The sequence below is a fragment of the Hyperoodon ampullatus genome, assembly GCF_949752795.1.
Source record: "Hyperoodon ampullatus genome assembly, chromosome: 3".
Classification (NCBI taxonomy): domain Eukaryota; kingdom Metazoa; phylum Chordata; class Mammalia; order Artiodactyla; family Ziphiidae; genus Hyperoodon; species Hyperoodon ampullatus.
In genome coordinates, this window is record NC_136916.1 from 72,232,832 (window position 1) to 72,258,150 (window position 25,319).

A 25,319-nucleotide genomic window follows, 5' to 3' on the forward strand; every position below is an offset into this window, starting at 1 on the left:
CATCCCTGCTTTTTGAATATTTGGAATACAATTAATAACTGTTTTAACATTTTTGCTTCTAATTCTAGCATTTGTATCAGTCTGGGTCAGTTCCTATTGACTGATTATTTTCGTCATCATGGGTTGTGTTTTCTAGCTTCTTTGTGTGCCTGTTAATCTTGTTTGGCATTTCAGACATTGTGACTTTTACCTTGTTGACTGCTGGATATTTTTGTACTCCTATAAATATTCTTGAGTGTCATTTTGGGATGCAGTTAAGTTACTTGGAAACAGTTTGATCCTTTAAAATCTTGCTTTTTTGATTTGTTAGGCAGATCTGGAGAAATGCTCTGGCAGGTTTAGGGCTAGTTATTCTCCAGTATTGAGTCAGGACTTCACTGAGTGCTCTACCAAAAACCGATGAATTTCTTATTTTTCCACTCTGGCTTTTGAGAACAGGCACTGTTCCCAGTCATGTGGGAACACAGGAAATTGTTCTCTAATTCTTATGGCTGGTTCCTATACTGGTTCCAGGTGGTTTTCCTCACACACATGCACTGATAAGATAGGTACTTTCTGCACAGCCCTTTCTTCTTCTGAGTTGTGTCCTGTGAACTCTAATCGCCTTGGGCTCCTGAGACTCTTAGGGTCATCTCAACTCAGGGAATCCATTGAGCTTTGCCTGGGGGCTTTGCCATGAGCCACAACCTGGGAGCTCTTTCCAGGCAGTAAGCTGGGGCAGTTGTAAGGTTAACTTGCTTGTTTCCAGTCTCATTGACCACTGGCCTTCATTGCCTGATGTCCAGTGTCTTGAAAACCATTGTTTCATATATTTTGTCTGATATTTTTACTGTTTCAAGTAAAAGAGTAAATCCAGTTCCTATTACTCCATCTTGAGCAGAAACAGAAGTATATCTTATCTTCCTGGCTGAGTTTAATATTGCAAGCCTCATACTTCTCTGCATGCTAACATTTGTGGACCTTGAATTTCTTCTGGCTGCTTGATTTGAGGAGCCCCTGCTTAAATTGGGCAAGGCAGGAGGAGTAATGTGCTTATTTTTAGCCAGTTTCTTACTGGGATGCTCCTTATTAAGTTAAGTTTGTCACAAGGCAGATATGTGCAGTAGTTAGTAGTTATACTTGTTGTCTGAAAAAAATGCACAACCTAAAAGTCGAAAGTTATGTTTTATTTGGTGGACATTTTGAGGACTTCAAGCCCAGGATACAGGACTCTCAGATCGCTCTGAGGGATGGCTCCAAAGAGGTAAGGGAAGAGCCAGGATATACAGCAGTTTTTGCGACAAAAATGAGGTAGTTAGAACATCAAAAGATTGCTGTTAGTTGAAGTAAACCAGACATCTTGTATTAAGGAATCTACCTCTTTTCTATGTATGAGAAGATGCAAAAATCAGGGCTCATTGAAATCATTCCTTTGATATGTACCTCAGCTATCTGGGGCCAGTGTCCTGTGCTTTCTCATCCTGAGTCCCCTCAGGGTACACTTTTGGGGGAGGGGGTGGCCGCAGTGTCTGATGGCTTGATGTTAGGCATCCTGTTTCTGTCCTCAGTTCCCTCATGGCTCACCATTGGAGACAGCTGTAATGGCTGATGGCTGCAACATCCTTTGTTTACTGATATGGCAGGTGACATTCGTAGTTCACATACTCATACTGGTTTTATATACACCACACTCTGTTCCCATACTAGTCTATAGTAGGTCATGGGAAGAATGGGAAAGGTGAGGTCATATATCCATATCCCAGTGGTCTGTTTTCTCTGAGTCAGTCCCTGAATCTGGATGAATCAATTGACTATTGCCTGGCTTAGGAACAGGTGGAAGAAGAGGGTTTCTCCTGAAGGGAGATGCCCATTTTCCAGCTTTTTAGACTCTGGTCAGGGACAAATGGACTCTTTAGGGAGTGTTTGGGTATTATTAGCTAATGGCAAATATTGTAGGATAACTACTGTGTCTGGGGTTTTATATATGTTTTTACAGTGATTACATAGGAAACCACTTACTTTTACCTATGTCAACCACAACAGTGGAAAAGCTGAAACTTTTAGAGTATTCTCACCAGTAAATTTATTCTTCTTCCAACAATAAACAAGTTTTAAAAGTAATCAGTAGTTTACTCAAATATTGAAAACCTCCCTGCTGTTACATCACTGAAACTATAATTGTGATGCAGTTTGTTGAAGGCGCTGCCTGGACTCACAGCCTGATGACATACTGTCATGAGGGCTCACTGTCCCCTGGGGAGAGTTTTCAGTGTCATCCAGCGTAGAGCCTATTTAGTGTCTGAATCCATCTCCATCCCCCTGGCAGCAGGCCAGTCTTCATGGATAACAATTCCTCTCTAAGTAAATCATTCTGATTTAATAAACTTTAGAAAATTCACAACAAGATTATGGCAGAATTTGTTAAAATTGTTTAACATTCCCCTCAACATTTAAATTGCTAAGTATCTTAATGAAGTAATTTACATTGGATGCAACATTTCACTTTTCCTTTGGTTATTATTTTTAAGTTAAAAAGACATTGTTTTGTAAAAAGGGGATGTGTGAAATAATGTAAAAAATAAAAACAACTCACTTTCTTACTCAGAAGTTATCACATGTGAATATTTTGGCATACGTCTTTCCAGCTTCTATTAAAAGTTTAAGTATAGTGAAGTTAGAGAGTTTAGTAGTCTCACTTTTTCCACATAACATTATATACTTGGTAATTGAGTGTCATGAAGTATTTTAAAACTGTAATTTGATAGGTTTCCATTTTTCTTTTGTTGGACATTTATTTGGTTTACATTTTTTCATATTGTAAATAACACTGGTACATCCATTTTTATCCACATTTGACATTAGTATAAAATAAACCACTCTAGGTTTTAGTGTCTTAAAACGTATTATCATGTGATTTGGCAGTATGACAGGAATTAGCTGGGGTGGGCTTAGTTGGAGGGTCAGCCAGGGGCTGGCTGGTGCCTGGTGGCCTCCTTGACCTGCCTGGGCTTCTAATGGGATGATTGGAATGGCTAAGATACCTGGGCCTCAGCCTCCATATCATCTCTCTTCCTCCAGCTGGCTAGTCTGGGCTTGTTTCCAAAGGAGCAATTGGAATTTGGATGGGACAAGAATTGGGTTATGTAGTCAAAGTGAATCACAAGGTTAACCTAGATTAAGTAGGCTCTACCCTTGCTGGCAGAGTTTTTGTCTATTTTCTATCTACCATGATAGCTTTTCCCCAATTTGAATTTATAGAATCAGAACTACTTGGCTGAAGGATACAAACTTTCCAGAAGAGTTGCCTTGATGCATACTTCTAACAGCAGGGCATGGAGATGAGTAAACATCTCCAAAACTAACCATCATTTTTCCACTTCTAGATCAAAGCTTTGAGCAGCATTATTAAGAGAAATGGTGAAAGGGAATACCTTTATTTGATCTCCTAAATAGTTATTGATTCCTGTTTGGACCAATGCTTTGGGCTTTATCTAGGCATACATTTTCCAAATGCAAAATTTTGGAAAATGTTTCCTCATTAAATGTTATCCACTGTCCATCTTTCATTTCTAGAGAATAATACAAGCTATCACTAAACATATTACAGATACTGTTACATATGAAACTGGTAGTGAATTAAGATTAGCCACAATTTGCCCTGGGTATGGATCATTTAAAAGTAATTCAGTGAAATAATTATTTCAGATGCATTATTTTAAAATGTAACAGAAAAATTCACATCTGGAATCAGTGTTGAAAACACGTATGTATTAACCTACTAAAATCTATTAGAACATAGTCACTGAATATTTAACATTAGTGTTTACTGTTATTGTAGAAGGTTGACAATAAACCTAAATGGATGAAAACAGTGACTAACTCTTTAATAGTCTCACATTCTGAACATTTGGTTTGCATTTCAGGTGACTGTGCACATGCCCTTAATTTTAATTCTGAAATTATGGTGAACAATTGTTCTTCCAAGTATAGGTGGGATAGGAAACTTTTGAGCAATAATCACTCAAAGATTCAGTCAAGAATAGAATCTGGGGTACAGTGTCCTGAATTCTGCTCTCATAGAAGCTGACAGGCCTGTGTGGCCTCTGTAAATAAAACTACATACTTAGTCTGCCTGTTTTGTTCAGTTCTCAAATTGCTTGCTTAAACACTGGGTGCCAGCAACTTTTTCAAATAAAACATTCTTCCTTTACCGCTTCCTACTAACCCATTGCAAAGAGACATGCATAATTTTTTTAAGTTGTAAGCAAAGGAATGGGGACAATATTAGTGTGATAAATGGCACCAGCAGACCAGCCTCTTGCTTGCTTTCAGGAGTTGCCATGAGCTGAAACTTCTGCATTGCTGCTCGGGGGTGAAGCTCAGCTGGTGATACGAAGGAGTTTCCCTGGTCCTTCTCCACAGTACCTAGCTATAGGCTAGGTCAGAGGAAGATTCAGAATCTGCTCCCTTTTTCAGTACAGCTGGGGTCCCATGGTGTGAGGAGCATTCTCAGAGGAGATAGTTAAGAGAGGGTGAGGACAGGGGCTGGGAGCGGGAAAGATGTGAAGCAAGACTCTGAGCAAGACTGCTTGGACTCTGACCCAGGCTTTGTCCACAGCTTCCTCTCCAGCTGCTTTGGGCATTTATCAAAGCTCCTCAGACACACACTGGGTTAATGGGGCCTCCTCTAGGTGGCATAAAGAATCCCATTGATACAGCTTGCATATTGATAGCAACCCATAGGGAACAGTCCATCAATATTGGAATTGGGTGGGTTGGTCTTTGGAGTCTTCTTACTTTTCTTCTCAGTTTTGTCCTGACTTTCCCTTACCAAGCTGGTTATGCAAATTGGAACGTGCTAATCCTACCAGCATATTTGTGGTTTTTTTTTTTTTTTTTTTTTTTGCGGTATGCGGGCCTCTCACTGTTGTGGCCTCTCCCGTTGCGGAGCACAGGCTCCAGACGTGCAGGCTCAGCAGCCATGGCTCACGGGCCCAGCCGCTCCGCGGCATGTGGGATCTTCCCGGACTGGGGCACGAACCCATGTCCCCTGCATCGGCAGGCAGACTCTCAACCACTGTGCCACCAGGGAAGCCCCATATTTGTGTTTTACTGGGTGATACATATAGATTGAAAAACTGTTAGGTTCCAATAAATAAATACATACATATACACATACATATCAACAGAGGTAGATAGATAAATAAAACTAAAAAGAGCTTCTAACCAGGTAAGGAAGAAATTTGAGGAAGGCAGGGGAATCTTGCCAAATGTTCTTCAACCTCTGATATGTATTCACTTGCCCTAGGTTTTACTTAATGAGCTTACTGCTAAGACTGATGGTGTTATAAATGCTCAGTAAATGCTAACTAGTATTGTTCTTACAGTTAAGATAGTTCTCATCCTCAAGGCAGAGCCTTCTGAGGTCCAGTGTTGCAAACATCCATCCATCCAAAGTTGGAACTAGATTAGAATGGGCAGCCCCTATCTTACTAGCCCCTTTCCGGCATCTCTCCCTCCTCCTGTCACCCAGCCCTCTGGACCTTCAATAAGTTATCTTTTGTTCTCTTCTCTTTCTCTTTTAAATCATCTTTAATTTGATAGTAATGTCGACATTTGTGGCTTCAGCCACCATCCCCATGTATTAATACATATGTTCTCAAATCTATTACTTTGACCTGGACCATTACTACTTAGGTCTACCTTTGCAGTTTACTTCTGGATATTTGAGGTGCATGCTGTTCTGGCAGACTCTTTAACTTCACATGTACAGAAGCTTTTAAAATCACTCCCAACTGGCCTGGCAGTTACACATCTCATCCTTATAGCTTTCCACTGTTGCCAGAACCATCTGGATAAAGTCAGCTGTGATGCAAAACCTTTCCTTGTTAATATTCTTCAACATGAATGTTAAGCTTCTTATTCAGACAACAAACTTCTATAATAATTTTTATAGTAAACCTTTCTTCCAACATATTTTCCCTTCTTTCATGCATGCTAAATACCAGTTGAAGATAAGGGAATGGGACTTCCCTGGTGGCGCAGTGGTTGAGAGTCTGCCTGCCGATGCAGGGGACATGGGTTTGTTCCCCGATCCAGGAAGATCCCACATACGCGGAGTGGCTGGGCCCCTGAGCCATGGCCGCTCAGCCCGCGCATCCAGAGCCTGTGCTCCGCAACGGGAGAGGCCACAACAGTGAGAGGCCCACGTACCGCAAAAAAAAAAAAAAAAAAAAAAAAAAAAAGATAAGGGAATTATCTAATGATCCCAGTATGTATTTAGTGATTTCTCTGCAGCCGTTCCTGCTATTCTGACTGCCTAGGTTACCTGTTTCTATTAGTGTAGCCTAACTTCAAAAGGTCACTTTGTCCGTTGAGCTTTCTTTGCAAACCACAGTAAACTCTACAATACACATGTAATTTTTATAGAATATATTACTTTCAACTTTGTTCTCTACTCAGACATGTATATCTTATTTTCTTCACTGTAGGAGTTTCTAAGACAGTTCATCTAATTTGTCTTTATGTTCCCCTTGGTGTAACATTTTGTCATAGTAGGATGATAACAAATTTAGATTGAATTAAATTGTCTGATAACAATGCTACCAGCTTTTTCTGGTGCTTCTTATTCCTTCTTGCAGATGCTATAGTTTATTTAATCGTATGAGGAAGTTCCTTTAATATTTTTTATAGTGCACATCTCCTGTGGATGAATTCTCTCAGATTTTGTCTGGCTGAAGATATGTGTACTTACCCTTTATTTTCTTTTCTTTTTTTTTTTTTTTGCGGTACGCGGGCCTCTCACTGTTGTGGCCTCTCCAGTTGTGGAGCACAGGCTCCAGACGCACGGGCTCAGTGGCCATGGCTCACGAGCCCAGCCACTCCGCAGCATGTGGGATCTTCCCGGACCCGGGCACGAACCCGTGTCCCCTGCATCGGCAGGCGGACTCTCAACCACTGTGCCACCAGGGAAGCCCTACCCTTTATTTTCAAAGGATTTTTTTTGTGTATAGAATTATAGGTTAACATTTTTTTCTTTCAGTACTTTAAAAATCTTGTACCATTGTTTTCTGTCCTCTGTTATTTCTTATGATGTAACAGCCATCATTTTCATTCTGTATATAACTTACCTTTATTTATCTGCTCTTAAGATTATTTTTCTTTAATGACCACTCAGCAGTGTGCTAATGACATGTTTAGGTATAGCTTTCTCTATATTTAAGATTCTTGGGGTTTGATGAATTGCTTAGATCTGTGATTTGAAGTCTTTCATCAGGTTTTGGAAATTCCTTGACTAAAATCTCTTCAAAATTTTTTTCTTCCCTGTTTCTGGGACTCTAAATGTTTATATTTACAACTCATTGGATGTAATTTGGCTGTCTGCTTATCCAAAACTTGTCTATACACCAAGGCTACATGAACTGCATAGAGTGTAATGGCTCTAGGGGAGTGAGCCGCTGTATCTAAGGTGGGCTCCTGTCCCCACATCACAGTCACTCTTTCTCAGTGCCTAGGTTTATTCCCTTCATTGTACTCACCACTATCAAAATATTTGGTTTATGGATCAGTTTACTTGTTTCTTATCTGTCTGACCCACTAGGATTTAAACTGTATGAAGGGAGGAGCTTTATGTCTTGATTATGGTCTGTTCTCAGCTCCTAGAACCCTATCCAGCTTGGTAATCACCTGCTGATTGTTTGTTGAATGAATAAAGATAAGTAGGAAGGCAAGGACAGGAAACAGGTAAGTATTAAAAAAACACTTTAATTGTAATACTGGAAAAATGAATTGTAAAAGTAGATTTACTTTTACAAAGGAAAGTGAAATAAATTCAAAATAGTTCAGTGAAAAATGTTTTGTACTATTTAGGCTTAATCAATTGTAATAGAATCATAGAATTTCACTGCTGGCTTTTGACAGCTTTAGACACTTCATATTAGTGGAATCATATAGTATTTGTCCTTTTGTGACTGGCTTATTTCATTTAACATAATGTCATCAAGGTTCATCCATATTGTAGTATATAACAGAATTTCCTTCTTTTCTAAGACTGAGTAATATTCCATTGTATGTGTATACCACATTTTCTTTATTCACTCTTGATGAATAAAGAAAGATCTAATGCACATGTAATGTCCATAAGTTGATGGACATTTAGGTAACTTCCACCTCTTGGCTAGTGTGTTTTGCAGAAGTTTTTTTAAAGTTTAATGTAATCCCATTTGTCTATCTTTGCCATTGTTGCTATCACATCCAAGAAATTATTGCCAAATCCAATGTCATGAAACTTTCCCCACATAGTTTTAAGACTAGGCATCTTAAAGTTTTGTCTTACATTAAGATCTTTGATACATTTTGAGTTGATTTCTCTAAATGGGGTTAGGTAAGAGTCTAGCTTCATTCTTTTGCATGTAGATATCCATTTTCCCCAACATTATTTGTTGAAGAGACTGTCCTTCCCCAATGGAATGATAATGATGTAGTCTTGGCACTGTTGTAAAAAATCATTTGACCATGTACGCAGGGGTTTATTTCTGTGTTCTTTATTCTGTTCCATTGGTTTGTATATCTGTCTTTATGCTTGTACCATGCTGTCTTGGTTACTGTTGCTTTGAAGTTGTTTCAAAGTTGAGAAGTGTGAGACTGGTAACTCTATTCTTTTTTTAGAAGATATTTTTCCTCCTCAGGGTTCCTTCAGATGCCATGTCAACTCCAGGATGGGTTTTCCTGTTTCTACCAAAAATGTCCTTGGTATTATGATAGGGATTGCATTGAATCTGTAGACCACTTTGGGTAGTATTGACAACTTAAAAATATTAGGTCTTCCCCTCCATGAACCCAAGATGTCTTTTCATTTATTGGTGTCTTCTTTAAGTTCAATCAGCAGTGTCATGTAGTTTTCAGTGTACAAGTCCTTTGCCCCCTTAGATGAACTTATTTCTAAGTATTTTATTTTTTCTGATTCTATTGTAAATGGAACTTTTCCTTTAATTTCTTTTACAGATTGTTCATTGTTAATGTGTAGAAACACAATGAATTTTCATGACTCTATGTCCTGAAACTTTGATGAATTTTTTTATTAGTGATAACACTGCGTGTGTGTGTGTGTGTAGAATCTTTAGAGTTTTCTACTTATAAGATAATGTGTCTGTAAATGATACTTTTCTTCTATAAATCCATTTTTGCAATTTAGATGCCTTTTATTTCTTTTCAGGTAAGCTGTGGGCTCTTCTTTTATGGCCTTTATTATGGTGAGGTAGTTTCCCTCTGTTGCTAGTTTGTTGAATGTTTTTCATTATGACAGTGTCAAATTCTGTCAAATGTTTTTTTCGAATTAGTTGAGATAATCATGTGGTTTTTTTCTTAATTCTGTTACTGTTGTGTATTATATTAATTGATTTTAATGTGTAGAACCATCTTGCATTCCAAGAGTAAATCCTACCTGGTCATGATGTATAATACTTTTAATTTGCTGTTGAATTCTGTTTGCTAATATTTTGTTGAAAATTTTTCATTAGAATCCATCAGAGATGTTATTGGTCTGTACTTTTCTTTTTGTGTCTTTGTTTAGTGTTAGTACGAGAATAGTGATGCTGACCTCATAGAATGTGTTTGGAAGTGTTTCTTCCTCTTTGACTTTTGGAAGAGTTAGGGGAGGATTGTTGTTAATTCTTCTTTTGGTAGAAATCATCAGTGAAGCTGTCTGGTCCTGGGCTCTTCTGTGTTAGGTTTTTATTACTAATGTGGTCTCCTTACTAGTTAATTGTTCAGATTTTTATTTCTTCATGCTTCAGTCTTATTAAGTTGTATGTTTCTATGAATTTATCCACTTATTCTAGGTTATCCAATTTGTTGGTATATAATTGTTCATATTAGTCTGTTATCCTTTTTATTTTTGTGACATCAGTTTTAATGTCCCCCTTTCATTTACAATTTTAGTTATATGAGTCTTCTCTCTTTTTCTCTGAGTTAGTCTAGCTCAGGGTTTATCAATTTTGTTGAAATTTTTGAAGAATCAATTCTTGGTTTTGTTGATTTTTTCTACTGTTTTTCTGTTTTCTATTATGTTTATTCCTGAAATAATCATTATTATTTCCTTCCTTCTGCCAACTTCAGGTTTAGGTTTTCCTTTTTCTAGTTCCTTGAGATGTAAAGTTAGGTTGTTGATTTAAGATCTTTCTTTTTTTAAATGTGTTTATTTGGTATCAACTTCCTCCTTAGTATGACTTTCACTGTGTCTCATAAGTTTTAGTATGTTATGTTTTTGTTTTCTTTCTTTCCAGATATTTTTAAATACCCTTGTGATTTCTTCTTTGATCCATTGGTTTAAGAATGAGTTAATTTCAACATATTTGTGCATTTTCTTGTTTTACTTCTCATATTTATTTCTAGTGTCATTCCATTATAGTCAGGTAAGATACTTTGTATGTATGATTTCAATCTGTGTAAATTTGTTAAGTTTTTTTAATGGTAAAATATGCAGCCTATCTTGAGGAATGTTCTATGGCATTTGATAAGAATGTGTATTCTGCTGTTGTGTTGGAGCTCTGTTTTTTATGTCTGTTAGGTGCAGTTGGTCTGTAGTGTTTCCACATCCTCTGGCACCTTATTGATCTATCTCATTGTTATATCTATAACTGAAAGGGGGTATTGACTTCTGTTAATGTGTTGCTATCTGTTTTTTCCTTCAGTACTGTCATTTTTTGCTACATGTGTTTGGGGGCTCTAATGTTAGGAGCATATATATATATATTTAAAAATATTTATTTATTTGGTTGCATTGGGTCTTAGTTGCAGCACGCAGGATCTTTCATTGCGGCACACAGGCTGTTCGTTGTGGCATGTGGGCTTCTGTCTAGTTGTGGCATGCGGGCTCCAGAGCACATGGGCTCAGTAGTTGTGGCGTTTGGGCTCTCTAGTTGTGGCATGCGGACTCTAGAGCACATGAGCTTAGTTGCCCCACGCATGTGGGATCTTAGTTCCCTGACCAGGGATCAAACTTCCCTCCCCTGCCTTGGAAGGTGGATTCTTAACCACTAGACCACCAGGGAAGTACCAGGAGCATATATAATTCTTATATTATCCTGGTGAATTGGCCTTTTTATCATTACATAATGACCTTCTTTGTCTCTTGTGACAGTATTTATCTTAAAGTCTCTTTTGTCTGGTAAGTCACCACTCCTGCTCTTTTTAGGTTCCCATGTGCATAAAATAGCCTCTTCTATCTTTTCACATTTAGCTTGTGTGTGTCCTTAGATCTAAGTTGAGTTTCTTGTAGACATCATATAGTTTGGACCTTGTGTTTTTATGCATTGAGCCAATCTATGTTTTTTAATTGGGGCATTTAATCTGTTTACATTTAAAGTAATTATTGATAAGGAAAGACTTACTATTTTCATTTTATTAATTGTTTTCTGTCTTGCAGCCTTTTTTGTCCCTCTTTTTGCATTCTTTTATTTTCATTTAAAAATATTTATTTATTTTTGGTTGTGTTGGGTCTTTGTTACTGTGCACGCGCGTGGGCTTTTCTCTAGTTACGTTGAGCGGGGACTACTCTTCATTGCAGTGTGCGGGCTTCTCATTGCAGTGGCTTCTCTTGTTGCACAGCGTGGGCTCTAGGCATGCGGGCTTCACTAGTTGTGGCACGTGGGCTCAATAGTTGTGGCTTGTGGGCTCTAGAGCGCAGGCTCAGTAGCTGTGGCACACGGGCTTAGTTGCTCCATGGAATGTGGGAGCTTCCCAGACCAGGGCTTGAACCCGTGTCCCCTGCATTGGCAGGCGGATTCTTAACCACTGCACCTCCAGGGAAGTCCCCATTTGTTTTTTTGTAGTGACATATTTTGATTCTCTTCTCATTCACCTTTGTTTATATTCTATCAGATATTTTCTTTCTGGTTACCAATGCAAGTATTTTAAACATTTCAAAGTTACAGCAGTCTGATACCAAAACCAAAGATGTCACAAAAAAAGAAAACTACAGGCCAGTATCATTGATGAACATAGATGCAAAAATCCTCAACAAAATACTAGAAAACAGAATCCAACAGCACATTAAAAGGATCATACACCATGATCAAGTGGGGTTTATCGCAGGAATGCAATGATTCTTCAGTATATGCAGATCAATCAATGTGATACACCCTATTAACAAACTGAAGGATAAAAACCATATGATAATCTCAATAGATGAAGAAAAAGCTTTTGACAGAATTCAACCCCGATTTATGATAGAAACTCTCCAGAAAATGGGCATAGAAGGAACCTGCTTCAACTTAATAAAAGCCATATATGACAAACCCACAGCCAACATCATTCTCAATGTTGAAAAACTGAAAGCATTTCCTCTGAGATCAGGAAAAAGACAGGGGTGCTCACCCTCACCGCTGTAATTCAACATAGTTTTGGGAGTTTAACCACGGCAATTAGAGAAGAAAAAGAAATAAAAGGAATCCAAATTGGAAAAGAAGAAGTAAAACTGTCAGTTTGCAGATGACATGATACGATACATAGAATATCCTAAAGATGCCACCAGAAGACTACTAGACCTAATCAGTGAATTTGGTAAAGTAGTAGGATACAAAATTAATGCACAGAAATCTCTTGCATTTCTATACACTGACAATGAAAAATCAGAAATTAAGGAAACACTCCCATTTATTATTGCAAGAAAAAGAATAAAGTACCTAGGAATAAACCTACCTAAGGAGGCAAAAGACCTGTATGCAGAAAAGTATAAGACACTGATGAAAGAAATTAAAGATGATACAAACAGATGGAGAGGTATACCATGTTCTTGGATTGGAAGAATCAATATTGTGAAAATGACTATACTACCCAACACAATCTACAGATACAGTGCAATCCCTATCAAATTACCAATGGCATTTTTCACAGAATTAGAAGAAAAAATTTTACAATTTGTGTGGAAACACAAAAGACCCCGAATAGCCAAGGCAATCTTGGGAAAGAAAAATGGAGATGGAGGAATCAGGCTCCCTGACTTCAAACTATACTACAAAGCTACAGTAATCAAGACAGTATGGTATTGGCACAAAAACAGAAATATAGGTCAGTGGAACAGGATAGAAAGCCCAGAGATAAACCAATGCACATACAGTCTTTAATAAAGGTGGCAAGAATATACAATGGAGAAAAGACACCTTCTTCAATAAGTGGTGCTGGGAAGACTGAACAGCTATATGCAAAAGAATGAAATTAGAACACTTCCTAACACCACACACAAAAATAAACTCAAAATGGATTAAAGACCTAAATGTAAGGCCAGACACTATAAAACTCTCAGAGGAGAATGTAGGCAGAACACTCTATGACGGAAATCACAGCAAGATACTTTTTGACCCACCTCCTAGAGAAATGGAAATAAAAACAAAAATAAACATATAGGACCTAACGAAAAAGCTTTTGCACAGCAAAGGAAACCATAAACAAGACAAAAAGACAGCCTTCAGAATTGGAGAAATTATTTGCAAATTAAGCAACGGACAAAGGATTAATCTCCAAAATATACAAGCAGCTCATGCAGCTCAGTATCAAAAATCAAACAACCCAATCAAAAAATGGGTGGAAGACGTAAATAGACATTTCTCCAAAGAAGATATACAGATTGCCAACAAACACATGAAAGGATGCTCAATATCACTAATCATTAGAGAAATGAAAATCAAAACCACAATGAGATGTCACCTCACAGCGGTCAGAATGGCCACCATCAAAAATCTAGAAACAATAAGTGCTGGAGAGAGTTCAGAGAAAAGAGAACCCTCCTGCACTGTTGGTGGGAATGTAAATTGATACAGCCTCTATGGAGAACAGTATGGGGGTTTCTTAAAAAAACTAAAAATAGAACTACAATATGACCCAGCAATCCCACTACTGGGCATATACCCTGAGAAAACCATAATTGAAAAAGATACATGTACCCCACTGTTCTCTGCAGCACTATTTACAGTAGCCAGGACTTGGAAGCAACCTAAATGTCCATTGACAGATGAATGGATAAAGAAGATGTGGCAATATATACAGTGGAATATTACTCAGCCGTAAAAAGAAACGAAATGGAGTTATTTGTAATGAGGTGGATAGACCTAGAGTCTGTCATACAGAGTGAAGTAAGTCAGAAAGAGAAAAACAAATACCATATGCTGACACACATATGTGGAATCTAAAAAAATGGTATGATGAATCTAGTCGCCTGGCAGGAATAAAGATGCAGACATGTCCAACTTGAAGACATGGGGGAGAAAGGGAAGCTGGGACGAAGTGAGCAAGTAGGATTGACATATATATACTACCAAATGTAAAATGGATGGCTAGTGGGAGCTGCAGCAGAGCACAGGGAGATCAGCTTGATGCTTTGTGAAGACCTGGGGGAAAGGGATAGGGAGGGTGGGAGGGAGGCTCAAGAGGGAGGGGATATGAGGATATATGTATACATAAAGCTGATTCACTTTGTTGTACAGCAAAAACTAACACAACATTGTAAAGCAATTATACTCCAATAAAGATATTAAAAAAATAAAGTTACAGCAATCTATGATAAACTGATATTTTAACTTCCATTGCATATAAAACTCCACTTCTTTACATCTCTTTACCCTTTGTAAACTTTATGCTATTAATGACACAAATTATTCCTTTTTACATTGTGTATCCAGTAACATAGATTTCAAATAACTTTTTATGCTTTTGATTTAAAAAATTTTTTATACCATAATTAAGCATTTTATGTACATACATTACGATTCTATAGGATTCTATATTTGTTTATATATTTTTACCTGGGAGTTTTACATTTTTTAAAGCATTTTAAAAATTAATTAATTAATTTTTTATTTTTGGCTGCATTGGGTCTTCGTTGCTGCACAGAATCTTCTCTAGTTGTGGTGAGCTGGTGCTACTCTTCTTTGAAGTGCACAGGATTCTCATTGTGGTGGCTTCTCTTGTTGCGGAACACAGGCTCTAGGCACACGGGCTTCAGTAGTTGTGGCATGTGGACTCAGCAGTTGTGGCTCGTGGGCTCTAGAGCGCAGGCTCAGTAGTTGTGGCACACAAGCTTAGTTGCTGTACGGCATGTGGGATCTTCCCAGCCCAGGGCTCGAACCCGTGTCCCTGCATTGGCAGGTGGATTCTTAACCACTGTGCCACCAGGAAAGTTCCAAGTTTTACATTTTTATATGGTTTTGTGTTGCTGTTTATTGTTCACTTCAATTTGAAGGATTTACTTCAGCATTTCTTGTAGGACAGGTCTAGTGTTGATGAACTCCCTCATCTTTTATTCAGCTGAGAAAGTCTTAATTTCTTCTTTATTTTCAAAGGACAGTTTTGCTGGATACAGTATTCTTCATTGGCACTTTGCGTATATCATTTTATTTTTGTCTAGCCTTCAAAGTTTCTGCTGAGAGATCCAATGATGAACTAATAGGAGCTCCCTTATATGTGATGAATCACATTTCTTTTTTGTTTTCAAGATCCTTTATTTGTCTTTGATTTTCCACAACCTGATTATGATGTACTTCTGTGTAGATATCTTTAGATTTATCCTACTTGTAATTTTTTGTACTTCCTGAATTTATATCTCCATTTCTCTTCTCCAGATTGGACATTTGGGACCATTATTTCTTCAAATAGGCTTGCTGCCCTTTTCTCTCTTAGTTCGCTTCTGGAACTCCCATATGCATATGTTGTTCTTCTTGATGAACCTTATTCCATAGGACCCTTAAGCTGTCTTCACTTTTCTTCATTCTTTTTTCTTTTAGCTCTTCTATCTTAGTAATTTCGAGTGTCCTACCTTTGAGTTCACTGATTCTTTCTTCTGCTCAGTCAAGTCTGATGCTGAGTCCCTCTAGTTAATTTTTCAATTCAGTTATTATATTCTTCAGCTCCAGAATTTCTGTTTGGTTCTTCTTTATAATTTCTATCTCTCTCTCTGTTTTTGATATTCTTATTCTGCTCATGCATTGTTTTCTTGATTTCATTTAGTTGTCCATATGTGCTCTCTTTTCATTTACTGAGCATCCTTATGATGGTTATTTTGAACTCTTTGTCTGGTAATTCATATATTTCTGTTTTATCTCCCAGAGGTTTAATATGCTCCTTTGATTGGACCATGTTTCTCTGTTTCTTTGTATGCCTTGTTACCTTCTGTGGCATTTAGGCATTTAAAGAAATCAGCCACTTCTCCCAGTCTTTGCAATCTGGTTTTGTATATGAAGGACTTTCAGCTGTCTTCTGACTAGAAAGGCTGGTGATCTCTCAAGCCTTGTCTGGGAATGCACCTCTCTGGGCTTTTGTATGTAATCTAATTGAAGAGGTTTGCCAGTTTCTACCGAGGATCTTCCCTTGGGGTCTGTCTCCTGTACTGCAGACTCTGCTGACATGTCAAACCTATTGATGACTTTTGTTCTCAGTAGTCCCCAACTGCGTGTCCCCTTCCTGTCAGTGCTTAAATTCAGGCAAGACAGAAACCAGTCTCTTGGGCATTCCTTCCAAAAATCAGATCATTGGATGTATGTTCCACTTTTCTATTTCCTTATATGAGCTTTGGAGCATCTACCCACTGGAGCTCTGAAGAATTTGTGGTTTTGAACTTTAACCCCAGTGCTTTTTTCATTCTTCTGAGAATGTGAATTCTCAAGCTGTCTACTTTAGTAAAACATTTTATTTGAGTGTATACAAACGTGGAATCTCACCATTTACCTTTTTCCATATTATTATGGAAAAGTAATATTCCGTATTACTTTTCCATATTACTATCAGGTCTGACCCAGGTCTGAGGTGATGGCAGTTTTATCTTGATCTTCGTAAACTCTTCTTGGCCCACTTGTGATCATATGCCTAAAGGATGATTGAAGAGAAGTGAGAACTTTAGAGTTGAATCCATAGTTCTGAGACTAGTGGAGATGGGATTAGCTCTAACACTATAATCAAAAGTCAGAACTGGCCATATAGGAACCCTAAACCTGAAATGGAACCCATAACAGTGACTTCATCATCTAAATGATCTAGCACTAGGCTATGTCAAACATTTTTGCATGGACCTAGGATCTTGGCAGAACTGTAATATTAACTAAGTTTGCCCATTCTATGTACCTCTTACCCAAATCTCTTCATCCACCCACCCCACTAACTTAATATTCTCCAAGCTAGAGAAAAACTTTTGAAAACACATCTCCATTGAGATCATATAGAGGAAGTTAATATAAGCCTCAGAGACAGAGTATTTTCACTTTAAGAAGAGGCTGGAAAGATTGTTTGTGGTGGTGATGGTGGTGGTGATGGTAAACTCCCACTGAAGTCATTGTTCCCCAGAATCCCTTTAAGCTTCATTGCCAAAGTTAAGTCTCTGGGAGGTTGAGGGTGGAACTCTGGGGGTTTGCTTCTGTGAGGCTGCAGAATCCTAGATAAGTCACCTCCTCAATTGTGTTTTAACTTCCTGTCCTTAAATGGAAATGAAAATGGTATTACATACTGATTAAATGCAACATGCTTATTACAATGCTATTTAATATACATTAACAGTACTTTTGTCTGTAGGCATTAGCAGAAGGATGGGAAAAAGTACTTAAACAGAAGTTGGTGATGGAATAGGGGAGTTGGTCTACCTCATGCATCACCTTGCCCAGGGGCACTCTTAGTTCAGGTAAAGTAAGGGAGCAATAAGCTGGAGAGGTCAACAGCAGAGGAACCCTCACTCCCTTTCCTCAAAGGCAGGGAAGATTGGAAGGGAGGTTCCCAGTTATGGGAAGAGCCCTTCTATTTAACCCTCATGGGCATGAGAGTTGGTATTATTATTATTATTATTTTTTGCGGTACGCGGGCCTCTCACTGTTGTGGCCTCTCCCATTGCGGAGCACAGGCTCCGGACGCGCAGGCCCAGCGGCCATGGCTCACGGGCCCAGCCGCTCCGCGGCATGTGGGATCCTCCCGGACCGGGGCACAAACCCGTGTCCCCTGCATCGGCAGGCGGACTCCGAACCACAGCGCCACCAGGGAAGCCCGAGAGTTGGTATTATTTACTTCTCTTTTTTTTCTATTCATTTGTTGCTATGTAAATGTTTCTATCAGTATATTTAAACTTTTCATGAAAAAATAAAACTTTAAGTGACCAGGGTGACTTTTAGGCATAAATATTATTTGAAAGAATGACCAATGCAAGATTTTGGCATTCTTTTCTGTGTCTAATTCTAGGGGGCCTCAGAAGCCATAGCAAAAAACGTTACTGAGTACCTACTATTTACTTCACAACAATCCAACTAACCCCTCTCAGCCCCCATCATGAATTAGGTTCTGCTATGAGCTCATCTTAGACGTAGGGGGACTAAGGCACAGAGATGTTAAGAAACTTTTCAATATTACAGAACTGGTGAGGACAGAGCCACTCTTTGAAGCCCAGCGGCCAGGCGACATACTCCCTTGGCTGTTGCCCATGTAGCACATCTACTCAGCATTCTTTGGGGTCTCTATTCCTCATCCCTACTGCTGCCAGTCTGGGGTAGCTTGTTAGGACTTCCTTCTGTGGACAACTACAGTCACTCCACTCCACAGTTCTGTCCCTGTCAACACTTACCAGCCCTATATTCCATTTATTCTAATCTGTGTGTCTGTCATTGTCTATTTCTTGCTTACTTATGAGTGAATAGAAATGGTTTCATTTGTTCTAATGTCACCTTCAGTTTTTCCTTCTCTCAGGGAGTTAGTATAATTTCTGTTGTAACAGATGCCTATTTTCAGGAGTACCCTTGTCTTGGACAATCTCTTATCAGCTCTTTGCCTATTTGACCACTTGAGTCAGCCTGTCGTCACCATCAGGTTCCAGGGAACCTTAAAAAATTATTCTTCCTGTTGCAGTATTTAATCTCATGTGAAAATTTAACATGTAAAGTCCAGGAAACTATAATAACTCAAAACCATAATTTTCTACATATAGAGTACATGATACAATATATAGAAAACCTTAAAGTCTCCACACAACAACTACTAGAACTGATAAGTGAATTCAGCAAGGTAGCAGGATACAAGATTAACATACAGAAACCTGTTGCATTTCTTTTACAACAAAATATCAGAAAGAAAAAGTAAAAATTTTCTGTTTAAAATTGCATCAAAAAGATAAAACACCTAGAATAAACCTAACCAAGGAGGTGAAAGACCTATACACTCTAAACTATGAAACATTAATAAAGGAAATCAAAGATGATTCAAGGAGATGAAAGATATCCTATGCTCTTGGATTGGAAGAATTAATATTGTTAAAATGGCCATACTGCACCAAGCAATCTACAGATTTAGTGCAATCCTTATCAAATTATCTATGACATTTTTCACAGAACTAGAACAAATAAAATCCTAAAATTTATATGGAGCCACAAAAGACCCAGAATTGCCAAAGCAATTCTGAAGAGAAAGAACAATGCTGGCAGCATAACCCTCCCAGACTTCAGACTATACTACAAAGCTACAGTAATCAAAACAATGTGGTATTGTCACAAAAACAGACATATGGATCAATGGAATAGAACAGAGAGCTCAGAAATAAACCCACACACCTTGGTCAATTAATCTTCGACAAAGGAGGCAAGAATATACAATGGGGAAAAGACAGTCTCTTCGGCAAGTGGTGTTGGGAAAGCTGGACAGCCACATGTAAATCAATGAAGTTAGAACACATCCTCACACCATACACAAAAATAAACTCAAAATGGCTTAAAGACTTAAGTGTAAGACATGACACCACAAAACATTCTCTGACATGAATCAAACCAATGTTTTCTTTGGTCAGTCTCTCAAAGCAAAAGAAATAAAGGCAAAAATAAACAAAGAGGACCTAATCAAACTTCTAAGAAATGTTTTTAGTACCTGTTTTATTCAGGGTTGGCATTTTAGACATGTTCTAGGAAGTACCCCTTTATGACACCCAAATGGGGCCCCTTACCAGGTAACTTGTTGGGCATTTTGGAAATAAAAATTGTTTTTTTTTTCACAAGAGGGGCTGAAGTTTAAAAGGAATGTTGTACTATGTTAAATGTGGTTTTGAATGTCTAGCCCCAAAGATATTGACATCCAGAATTTTTTCCATTAAAATATAATTTATTTACTTTTTACCATGACAGGGTTTCTATATATATTTAAATTTTTCTGTATATTATGATGTTTTGATATCTTAAAAACCCTTCCTGATTGGGCAGAAACTGCCTCTTCTAGGGTTAGCCAATTATTAGAGATGGCAAGGAGCCCAGCCTGGAGCAGGCCTTTGAACATACAGACTATTCAATCCAGAGTCATACCTCCTCTATACAGCCCTTACACCCCAGCAGGCAATACTTTTCTGTTTTAATCATCCCAGGGCCTGGTACCAGGCCACTGGAGACCACCTGTATAGCTGAAAGCCCACAGGAATTATTCAAGCTAGCCAAACTAGCCAACCCGAGCTATTTACCCTTCCCTGCTCTGCCTGTCCTTCAGAGACTCCAATTCGGATCAGGGCCTAAGCACCCCCTCCCTTGCCCTGTCTTCTGCCTCCTGACCACCCGTATGTCTTAACCATGTAGTCAGGCAAAGCATGCCATACCTCCTGTCTTTAGGACCTGTGAATAAATCAATTTTGTTTTCCTGAGCCTCTCTTCTTGAGGCTGCACCTGACTGACCATCACATAAACAAATACAAAAAGGCTGAGTAATATTCCATATGTATATACTATGTTTGGTTTACCCATTTATCCCTTCATGTGCACTTGGCTTGCTTCCTCCTTTTGGCCGTTGTGAATGATGCTGCTGTGAACATGTGTGTACAAATATATGTTTGAGTCCCTGATTTTAATTCTTTTGGGTATATAACCAGAAGTGGAATTGCTGGGTTATAGGGTAGTTCTATTTTTTGTTTTCTGAGGAACCACCATACTGTTTTCCATATTGCCTGCATTATTTTACATTCCCACCAGCAGTGTACAAGTTTTTCATTTTCTCCATGTCATTGCCAACACTTGTTTTTTTTCTGTTTTTTTTTAATAGTAGCCATCATAATGGATGTGAAGTGGTTTTGATTTGCATTTCCCTAATGACTAATAATGTTAAATGTCATTTCATGTGCTTATTGGTCATTTGTATGTCTCTTTAGAGAAATGTCTAAGTCCTTTACCCATTTTTTTTTTTTTTTTTTTTTTTTTTTTGCGGTACGCGGGCTTCTCACTGCTGTGGCCTCTCCCGTTGCGGAGCACAGGCTCCGGACGCGCAGGCTCAGCGGCCATGGCTCACGGGCCCAGCCGCTCCGCAGCATGTGGGATCTTCCCAGACCGGGGCACGAACCCGCGTCCCCTGCATCGGCAGGCGGACTCGCAACCACTGCGCCACCAGGGAAGCCCCCTTTACCCATTTTTAAATCAGGTTGTTTTGCTTATCTATTGTTGAGTTGTGGGAGTTCTTTTTATTTTTTGGATATTAACCACTTATCAGACATATGATTTACAGATGTTTTCTCCCATAATGTGGGTTGCCTCTCCACTGTGTTAACTGTGTCCTTTGATGCACAAAAGTTTTTAATTTTGATGTAGTCCAGTTTATTTATTTTTTTCTTTTATTGCCTGTGCTTTTGGTGTCATATACGAGAAATAATTTCCAAATCCAGTGTCATGAAGCTTTTCTCCTATGTTTTCTTCTAAGAGTTTTGTAGTTTCAAATCTTACCTTTAGGTTTCTGATCCATTTTGAGTTAATTTTGTATATTGTGTAAGGGTTCAACTTCAGTTTTTTGCTTGTGGGTATCCAGTTTACATAGCACCATTTGTTGAAAATACTTTTTCCCCATTGAATGGTCTTGGCATCCTAATTGAAGATCACTAGTCCGGGCTTAATCTGTAATCTATGAACTGTAAACCTTGAGTCTCCTGTGGCCAGTCTCTTTCCTGGGTACCACTGTCAGAGCCACTTTCCTAAAGGCTTCTTTTACTTTAGCATGACGCTGCTTAAACGAGAATTTACTTAAAACAGTTTATTTCCCCCAAGTTTTGTGTGTGTGTGTGTGTGTGTATGTGTGTTTGTGTTTTCCAAACTCTTCTCTTAAAACCTTTATTATACTATTGCACTTAATACTCATTTGACACATCCCACTTCAAGTTGTTAAGGCTTTACATCTGTAAGCCCTTTTTATTTAATGAGTTTAAAAGCCCTGGAAGCCTAAAGTCTAATAAGTACCATGAAACAACCAGAAAAATCTCTTGAAAAAAGTAGGTCCTCAACTGATTGACTTAACACAGCCTTTGTATAACATTACCAAAGGTTATGCAGCACAGCGTTTGTAGACATAACACTTGCTGAACCCAATTAAGTTGAAGAAAGATGCTACTTACTGTTCAGAGTAGTTAGCAAAGCTCAGCCTAAAATGAAGAATAGTCCTTTTATGAAATTTAAGCACTAGACACATAATACTTAGAATTATATTGCGGTGTTTTCCAAAATGCCAACAGCTCTTTGAAGCTAACGTGGCTTGGTTGCGCTGACAGATGTCAGAGTAGTTGGCTCCAGTTCATTGTCATTATTTTCATTTTCTTGGAGGTCCAGACAACATGGCTCAGGCTGAAGAATGCTGGTTACATAATTGAACAACAGACTGTGAGCTTACAGGTGCCACTCATAGTTCCAGAAGTAGAGTGCAGAAGTCCATTTGTGAATGATTAGTTAGCAAAACTGGAGGAAACTCAAAATAATTGCAGATGCGAACACCCTTGTTTCCATAGAAACACTCTGTGTTTATGTGCAAAGGTTCAGGAGTCTTGTTCATGTTCCTCTGGGGCAGAAATATTCTGAAATTGGTGTTTTTCTCCCCGTTATCAGTTGCTGAGTGCTGGGGAAAGAGAGACGCCTCCTTTTCACTGGCACGGACCCCTGACTCAGAGGTGGCTGTCTCAGGAATCTCATTACTGGTCTCCCAAGTTCCATTTTTGCCAAGGAAAGGGAAAATGATTTTCTTTAAGGTTAAATGAGCCAATTTTACCTCTGATGCACGATGTTAGATATTACAGTTTCTTGTTATATGAATTTTACTCCCTTATAGTTGGAATGGTAATTTCTTGACTTACTAAAGTGTTATTCTTTTTCTTTTCTTTTCTTTTTTTTAAAGAAGATGTTGGGGGTAAGAGTTTATTAATTTATTTATTTTATTTTTGCTGTGTTGAGTCTTCGTTTCTGTGCGAGGGCCTTCTCGAGTTGTGGCAAGCGAGGGCCACTCTTCATCGCGGTGCACGGGCCTCTCACTATCGCGGCCTCTCTTGTTGTGGAGCACAGGCTCCAGACGCGCAAGCTCAGTAGTTGTGGCTCACGGGCCGAGTTGCTCCGCGGCATGTGGGATCCTCCCAGACCAGGACTTGAACCTGTGTCCCCTGCATTAGCAGGCAGATTCTCAACCACTGCGCCACCAGGGAAGCCCATAAAGTGTTATTCTTTTTTGAGTTGTATGATTTAAAGTCTGTGATATGTGTGTGTGTGTTTCTTTAGGTAATAATGACACCAATAATCAGTATTTCTTAATCTCCTTTGGTGTATGTACTCTCCAGATCTTTGCTTTGAGTTGCAACCAGGTAATGGATAAATAACTTGAATTGTCCCTGATATTACTCATTACTTGGGTTTGATTTCTTAGCATAACTTTGACATTAAATTTCTTATGCAGTGTCTTATATTTTAACATTTTATGTTTTCTCTGCCATATAATCAGCTAAACAAATGCTATAGAGTATCTTTATGGTCATCTATCACTGGCAACTTGCAGCGTATAAATATCCTGGGTTTTTTAGAATTTATTAAATACGAGTAAGATTCTTTAATCCTTTGAGAATTGTAACTACCTGGCAAGTCCCAAAGAAAAATACACCCCTTTCCCACATGCCATTGAGCTGTTAGTGTGTGACTCAGAGGAAGTTGAGTAGCACTTTCCTCGGTCTCTCTAGCACAGTGTATTAACACACATTTGTTTTCTCCACAGTAAAACCCACCGTAATTGATGTTGACATCTATGTTAACAGCATTGGTCCTGTGTCATCAATAAACATGGTAAGACGATATTTTCTTTTCTGATCTCACAGTCTTTGCATCAGTTCTTGCTTAGATTCTCATTGTGGTTTCTGCTCTAGATTTATCATGCAAGTTTAAACTCACAATTGACTTCTTAAATATGTAGTATTTATTGAAAGTTTAAACACTGAAAATGGTAAAACTCAAGGAGTAGAGATTTTGACACCAGCAGTGAGATGTTGCTCTAATGATTAAAAAGTATCTCATCCCCATCTTGTCCACAAGTGTGTTTACTGTGTATAGATTTCCAGATGATGTTATTTTCAGTTGTGCAGTCATTGGCTATGTCTGACCTCATTTATACTAGGGATGAATATAAATGACAGCTTTTTTAATTTAGTTCATTTTTCAAGATTCAAAAGACCTGCCTTTCAACATTTCTCAGGAAAGGATCTGAGATTACCTAGTTGATACTTCTGTCTCCCTGAGGGTAAATATCCTGCCTTTTTTTTAAACAGGGGAGAAAGTATGGGATCAAGTATATGTGTGATTTTTCCTAATAGAGGAAGGTATTTTCACAGACTTACAAGCAAAGTGAGCTCCAGTAGTAACTATTTCTAGTGTAGAAGAAGGCCTTCCCTGTACAAAGTGCTTAGCTCTTAGGAAGGTGCTGGTATGTTGGCATCCACCTGTGTCAGGGTCTTCTCACAGGCGCCTCAGGCTGGGGTGGGCCTCCCTGAGCAGAATGTGGAGGATTCTAGGAGCAGGCACTTGCTTTGCGGGCCCAGCGACGCAGGAACCCCTAACGCTGGGGCCTTCTTTGTGCTTCCCTGCTGCACAACGGCTCCTGGATTTGGGGGATGCTTGAGGCTGAGAGAGGTTTGCAAAATGCCAACTTAAGAAGCCTTCCTTTCATTGCAAAGTTCTGTGGATGGAAATAATCCTTCCAAAATTAATAGCAAAATCCTTTCTTTTCATTGCCAGATATTAAAAGTGTTCATCCTTTTGTTGATGGTATAAAGGTTCCATGTGGGGCTAAAATTTATGGGTCACTCACTTTAAAAAAAATCCCCTAGGTCATCCATACACTGGAGATGGGCCACTAGCAAAGAGGCGAAGTGAATAAAAGAGGATTCACCCCACACAACCTATGGGCTGCAGATTGTGAAATGTAGACCGTGACTGTAATACTTCCTTTCCCTGATAAATAATTATTCAGTTCACCACACTGAGTAGTCATTTCTCAGTTTGTTTCTTATTTTGGAGTTTTATTTTCTTACACTAGTTCCACCACACTTTATTCAGCCACTGATTTATGTC

At 38.6% G+C, this 25,319-nt stretch overlaps 1 protein-coding gene across 1 annotated transcript in view; it reads left to right on the forward strand.

Annotated features, from left to right (window-relative positions):
- Nucleotides 1-25,319, forward strand: part of GABRG3 (gamma-aminobutyric acid type A receptor subunit gamma3) — a gene marked incomplete at both ends in the record, with an annotated part of 420,476 nt that overhangs the window by 38,377 nt on the left and 356,780 nt on the right. Inside the window, one exon of the mRNA XM_079699611.1 lies at nucleotides 23,971-24,038. Within this exon, the coding sequence (XP_079555737.1) occupies nucleotides 23,971-24,038 (68 nt within the window). The remainder of the gene's footprint in view (nucleotides 1-23,970; nucleotides 24,039-25,319) is intronic.